Raw genomic sequence first — 5,253 nt, 5'->3', positions numbered from 1 at the left:
GGCAATTCTCCTGCCTCAGCCTCCTGAGTAGCTGGGATTACAGGCACGCGCCACCATGCCCAGCTAATTTTTTGTATTTTTACTAGAGACAGGGTTTCGCCATGTTGACCAGGATGGTCTCGATCTCTTGACCTCGTGATCCACCCGCCTCGGCCTCCCAAAGTGCTGGGATTACAGGCTTGAGCCACCGTGCCCGGCCCAGAGCTTTTTTTTTTTTAACTGGGTTCAATCAGGGAAGTTTCAAAGGAGGGCGGCAATGCTAGGACTCCCTGAGAGGACCTCTGGATGCACCTGTCTCCTCCCCAGCTCCTGAGCCAGTGCCTGCAGGCCTGGCACCTTCCAGGGCAGGGGCTGGTTTACGCCTTCTCTGGAGCAGGCCCACCTCAGCTTCCCAGACAAAACAAAACAACACAAGAACCCAGTTGGGGGATGTGGATAACACCGGGTCAAGCTCCCCAAACTACCAGGCTGGCATTCCCAGGCTGTGCAGGGTAACAGGTCCCTGGCACTGACTGCTGGGGGCAGTTTGACTGACTCACAGTCCGGGCTCAGCTTCCAGCATCTCTCTTCAGATCTAGGCGCTGACCACCAGGTTGGACCTGGGTGCCCGGCCTGGTGCAGTTCTCCCCACACAGAACCAGGATTGCCAACCCAGAGCCAACCCCATTCAGGATGTGGGCACCTCCAGGGTCCCACTCTTTCCTCAGCCCCAGTTGTTTGTCTGAAAAGCCTGGGGTGGAGCCCTAAGATTACCTTCCCCGTCCTGGGGAGGGGGAAGAGGGAACCTGGGGAAGGAGTGCCTTGGTCTGGGCACCTGCAGAGACTGAGACGAGGCAGCTGGGGCTGGGTGGAGGGGTGGCATGGCAACAAGCCTGCAGGCACCCACCCTGTGTTATGATTTCAAAAACTATTTCAAAAATCTCGTGAGTTGGGCTTTGTTTTTCTGTTTGGTGGGTAAAGGCCAGAGAGCTCTGGGACACGCCCAGGTCGCGCAGCTTGTCAATGAGAAGGCTGCAGACCTAAACCTGCTCTGTCTGCCAAATTGTGGCCATGGGGACTTCCTCTCCACCTCACCCCTATGGCTGGAGGGTCACTGCGAGGCCTAACCAGCCTAGCACAGGTTTGCAGCCAAGGAAGTGTCCTTGGGGGAAGGAAAGGGAAAGGAACAGTGAGGTCTACGGAGCCCTCTGCTCCAGGCAAGCTCTTCTGGTTGGCCCTAATTAGGCTGCACATTTGGCTCTGGGACCTCAGTTTCTGCATCTCTCTGCAAAAGGGGCCAGGATTAGCATCTGCAGGTCCCAGCAGGAAGTGGGGATGGAGAGAGAATGCATGAATGAATGAATCAATGAATGTGTGAATGGGGAAATTCTTTGCTAACAGTGGGAAGCCGGATTCAAGAGTTGAAATCGAAGACCCTCCCCCACCTGGCCCCTCCCACATACATCGCATTGCTCTGCCCCACTGCATTCCCGCCATGGGAGGACAGACTTCTGCCTGGTGTTGTTGGCGGTGGGTGGCATTTGAGGGTTCTAGGAGGCTCCTGTAGTTCCTCGGGCTTCTCTGCCCAGCAACAGTGACCTCACTTTACCAGCTCCCCAAAGACCACAGAGGCATGGCCAGATGTTTGGGACGTCTGTTTATTGACAGGCAAAGACCAAGACCTGCGCCGCACAGGACTCAGCGGTACTTTTCGGTCAACACCACGGCCACACCAGTCAGGAACTTGTCCCACGCCGCCTGCATCTCTACGGTGAACTCGTCCTGCAGGTGGGAGGCCAGCACGACCTGGAAACACTGGATTAGCAGCTGCGGGAGAAGGGGCCAGTGAGACGGGGTCTGCCCCGGCAGGACCCCCAGAGGCCCCCCACCCCCGGCTTCGCTCTGCACCATTGTCCTGGCCCAAGAGGGCTCACCGGAAAGTTGGCTGGGTCCACGCGCAGCACGAGCGCGTGCAGGTCCGCCAGCGGGCTCAGCGCGGCGCGCAGGTTGTCCATGTGCTGCACCGCCGCGCCCACGGCTGCCAGCATGCGCTGCCCGTGGCTCAGCAGCTGCGCCGCGTCCTGGCAGGCACTCAGGTGTGGGAAGTAGCCCTTGGTGCTGGGGTACACTGTGAAGAGCCTGCAAGAGCAGGTCGGTGACCGGGGAGGACGGCTGCGTGGGGTGTCATGAGCGCCTGCACCGCCCAGAGCCTCAGGGATCCTCACCCGAGGGACCTCGGATGGTCTTGGGGGCCCACGTGCCCAACACCCTCATGTCCACCTTCCTGAGCTCCCGGGGACCCCGCCTCTACCCACCTGAGGAGCAGCTCCGCCCCAAATTGCGCCTCGTGGCCCGCGATCAGGTCCCAGACCTGCGTGATTTGAGCGCGCTCCTGGGCGCTGAGCATGGCGCCGCCTGACTCGCTCTGGGGGCCGCTCCCGCCGCCCTGACGTCCTTATAGGGCCTCCAGGCACTCCGCCCGTCCTTATCGGCCCGAGCGCGGCGGGAATGCCAGGACCCTGGGCCCGTGCCGAGGAACGTAGCCAGCCTGGGTTCCCGCCGACGTGGAGGCCTCGACCTCCTGGATCCCAGGGTTTCTGGCACTGACCCACGCTGCTGTGCGTGCGCACCTTTACTGCAGACTTTAGGGGCGTCTGTAATTACTCCCCTCGGGCAAAGTTACTGCTATGCCAGGAGGGCCCCGAGAGAGAACACGGGGCAGGAAACCCCCCCGTTCTCTTAGAAGTCGGGGAGGGAGGGGCCAGGCTCAGGGACCCCCGCAGCTGCCAGAGTCCCGGGATTAGGGCATCAGGCTTTGTGGAAAAGTTCTGAGTTCCCACGCGGCCGGGACTGCGCGGCTCCTCCCGGGCTGCAGCTCCGGTGCTCCGGGGCAACAACCTCCCCAAAGCACCCCCCACAGATGACCTCCAGGCAGCGAAGACGGCGGGGACCACCGAGTTCCTGCGAAACGCCCGGACCCGTCACTCAGCTTCTCCCCTCCTTCCCTCCAAAACTGAGAACACACAGCCCACATCGGTCCTTCCTTATCCGTTTATTAGAGTCAGGGGAGGAACTGCAGGAGGGCGAAGGGCAGGGGAGGGGCCTTAACCGGTCCTGGCGGTCGCGGAGGAGGCGCTCAGCGGTACTTCTCGGTGAGGACAGAGGATACGACCGACAGGAACTTGTCCCAGGCGGCATGGGCCTCGGCCGTGAAGTCGGCGGGGAAGCGCGCGGCCAGGGTGACAAGCAGGCAGTGGGACAGGAGCTGGGGGCGGGGCCGCTCGGTCGGGGACGGGGCCTGGCGCTGACCCCGCCCCGCGCCACGCCTCCATCCCGCGCCGCACCCCCTCCCCGCGCCGGGACCCCCGCCTCCATCCCGCCCTGCGCCGGGACCCCCGTCCCGCGCCCCCGCCCCGCCCCGCCTGCGCACCTTGAAGTTGACCGGGTCCACGCGCAGGATGTAGGCGTGCAGCTCGCTCAGCTTGGACAGGGCGGCGCCGATGTTGTCGATGCTCTTCGCCGCGTCGCCCACGGCGGCCACCACCTTGGAGCCGTGCGCCCGCAGCTGCGCCGACCCCGGGTGCAGGTCGAAGTGCGGGAAGTAGGTCTTGGTCTGCGGGTAGCTGAGGAAGAGCCTGGCGCGCGGGGCGGGCGCCGTGAGCTCCCGGCAGCGCCGCCTCCCGCCACGGCCCGCGCGCCCTGCGGCCCTCCGAGCTCCAGGGCGCGACGGCGGGGTCGCCGCAGGCCCCAGCCCCTCCTCGCGGTGCCCGCGTGCCCGCGCAGCTGCCCCTCAGGCTGCCCTGAGCTGGAGGCCCCGAGGCCGCTGCGGCTTCCCACGGGTTCTGTGCGGCCTGGTCCCCGAATCCACCGCCCTCCAGCTGCTCTCCTCTCCTCTCGCCATAGGGCCTCCTTCCCAGCCCTGGACCGGGTTGCCCGCCACCCCTTCTGTAGGCCCCTGACCTCCCAGCAGTGTTCCAGGGAAGGAAAAGCTCCCTGGCCCCTCCCAGGGGTTCAGATGCTGGGACTTTAGAGGCTGTAGCGCCCTGGCTGCCCAGTAAGGGTCTTCAGGCCTGGAGCAAAACATTTCAGCCTCTGCTTGCCAGAACCTGGGCCTGTGTGAACCCCCGCCATCAGATGCCTGTGCAATTCCTAATCGTACCCTCTTCACCCTGCCCTCCTCACTGAGAGGGAAGGCTATCTGTCCCACTGTCCCCTCCCCAGTGTCCCTTCCTCACTGTCCCCACTATTCCCTCCCCTCTCCCCCACCACGGTCCCCTCCTCGCTGTCCCACTCACAGGCCTGGCCTCCCTCCCGGTCCCTCTGGCAGTCCCGTGTGACACTCACCTCTCCAGAGTCTCGGTGCCGATGGTGTCGGCCTGCGTGGAGATCTTGGCCCACATGGACACAATGATGGTCCTCTCAGTCTTGGTCAGAGACATGGCGGCAGGGTGGGCGGCTGCACTGCAGTTGGGCCTGCTCAGGACTGGCCTTGGTGGTGCTCAGCCCCTGGGTCCCCTTATATACAGGGAGCTGGGCCCAACCAGGCTGTGGCCATTGGTCAGGTGAGGGGAGGGGGCTGCAGGAGTGGGGTTTCTTATCAGATCCCACTGACAAAGGGCCCCTCAGGGCATGGTGGGAGGGGGGGAGGGGCTGGGAAAGCCATCACTTCTGTCTCCCCTTCTGCCCACCCCTGAGCCACAGCTGGAGCCCCAGGTTCAGGGATATTGGGGCCCCGGTCTGGGCAGGAGAGTCCACATGGTCATAGTCCTGGCCTCAGGAGTGACTGTCCCTGCCCCTGTGATGACACGGTGACCTAGAGTCATGGGCCTTTGCAGGGGCACACTCCATTCCTCCTTCACTGAAGCTTCTTTGGCTCACCTTATGAGCTCCAGTTTGCAAATGAGGAAACTGAGACCCTCTAGAGAGAAAGCGGGACCCAGTTTCACAGGGTGGAAGGGACAGACCTCTCACCCCTCTGTTGTGCAGCCCCCTCACCTGGATGAGGCTCAGTGTGGGGTTCTCCACCAGCAGCCTTGTGGGGGACACTCTGAGCCGGGCACCCAGGCAAGAAGGTGGCTCGGGAGGCCAGACTCTTCACAGAAGGTGAGGCCATGTGGACCTACAGTTCCGCTCACTGTGTTCCCATCGCAGCCTGGAGAAGACCCTGCTCCAGCTCTATTTATTTCTTTTTATCCTTTCAGTTCATCAACCTCCCCGTCCTCCATTAGACAGCCATTTCCATGTGCTGAATATACTCCTTTTAGTTAGTAAGTG

At 62.9% G+C, this 5,253-nt stretch overlaps 2 protein-coding genes across 2 annotated transcripts; both read right to left on the bottom strand.

Annotated features, from left to right (window-relative positions):
• Window positions 1-1,617: 1,617 nt before the first annotated feature.
• On the bottom strand, window positions 1,618-2,490 carry HBM (hemoglobin subunit mu). The gene is made up of 3 exons (XM_017510872.2): window positions 2,295-2,490; window positions 1,914-2,118; window positions 1,618-1,806 (listed from the first exon to the last, which is right to left on the bottom strand). The coding sequence occupies exons 1-3, from the start codon at window positions 2,384-2,386 to the stop codon at window positions 1,678-1,680; spliced, it is 426 nt and encodes a 141-aa protein (XP_017366361.1). The 5' UTR covers window positions 2,387-2,490; the 3' UTR covers window positions 1,618-1,677.
• A 625-nt stretch (window positions 2,491-3,115) lies between these two features.
• HBZ (hemoglobin subunit zeta) lies at window positions 3,116-4,534 on the bottom strand. Its single transcript, XM_017510871.2, has 3 exons — window positions 4,324-4,534; window positions 3,410-3,614; window positions 3,116-3,244 (listed from the first exon to the last, which is right to left on the bottom strand). Exons 1-3 carry the CDS (start codon window positions 4,416-4,418, stop codon window positions 3,116-3,118), a joined length of 429 nt encoding a protein of 142 aa, XP_017366360.1. The 5' UTR covers window positions 4,419-4,534.
• Between the last annotated feature and the right edge of the window lie 719 nt (window positions 4,535-5,253).

Source organism: Cebus imitator, unplaced genomic scaffold (assembly GCF_001604975.1).
Source record: "Cebus imitator isolate Cc_AM_T3 unplaced genomic scaffold, Cebus_imitator-1.0 Scaffold444, whole genome shotgun sequence".
In the NCBI taxonomy this organism is placed as follows: Eukaryota; Metazoa; Chordata; class Mammalia; order Primates; family Cebidae; genus Cebus; species Cebus imitator.
This window is presented reverse-complemented; position numbering and strand designations above follow the sequence as displayed.

What these genes read in the sequence shown, in the direction of transcription:
- HBM (XM_017510872.2), bottom strand. Translation starts at nt 2,386, where the DNA reads ATGCTCAGCGCCCAGGAGCGCGCTCAAATCACGCAGGTCTGGGACCTG. An exon ending in GGGGCGGAGCTGCTCCTCAG is followed by an intron (nt 2,119 to 2,294) that starts GTGGGTAGAGGC and finishes CTGCTCTTGCAG; the next exon opens with GCTCTTCACAGTGTACCCCA. An exon ending in TGGACCCAGCCAACTTTCCG is followed by an intron (nt 1,807 to 1,913) that starts GTGAGCCCTCTT and finishes CTTCTCCCGCAG; the next exon opens with CTGCTAATCCAGTGTTTCCA.
- HBZ (XM_017510871.2), bottom strand. Translation starts at nt 4,418, where the DNA reads ATGTCTCTGACCAAGACTGAGAGGACCATCATTGTGTCCATGTGGGCC. An exon ending in GGCACCGAGACTCTGGAGAG is followed by an intron (nt 3,615 to 4,323) that starts GTGAGTGTCACA and finishes CCCGCGCGCCAG; the next exon opens with GCTCTTCCTCAGCTACCCGC. An exon ending in TGGACCCGGTCAACTTCAAG is followed by an intron (nt 3,245 to 3,409) that starts GTGCGCAGGCGG and finishes CCCCGCCCCCAG; the next exon opens with CTCCTGTCCCACTGCCTGCT.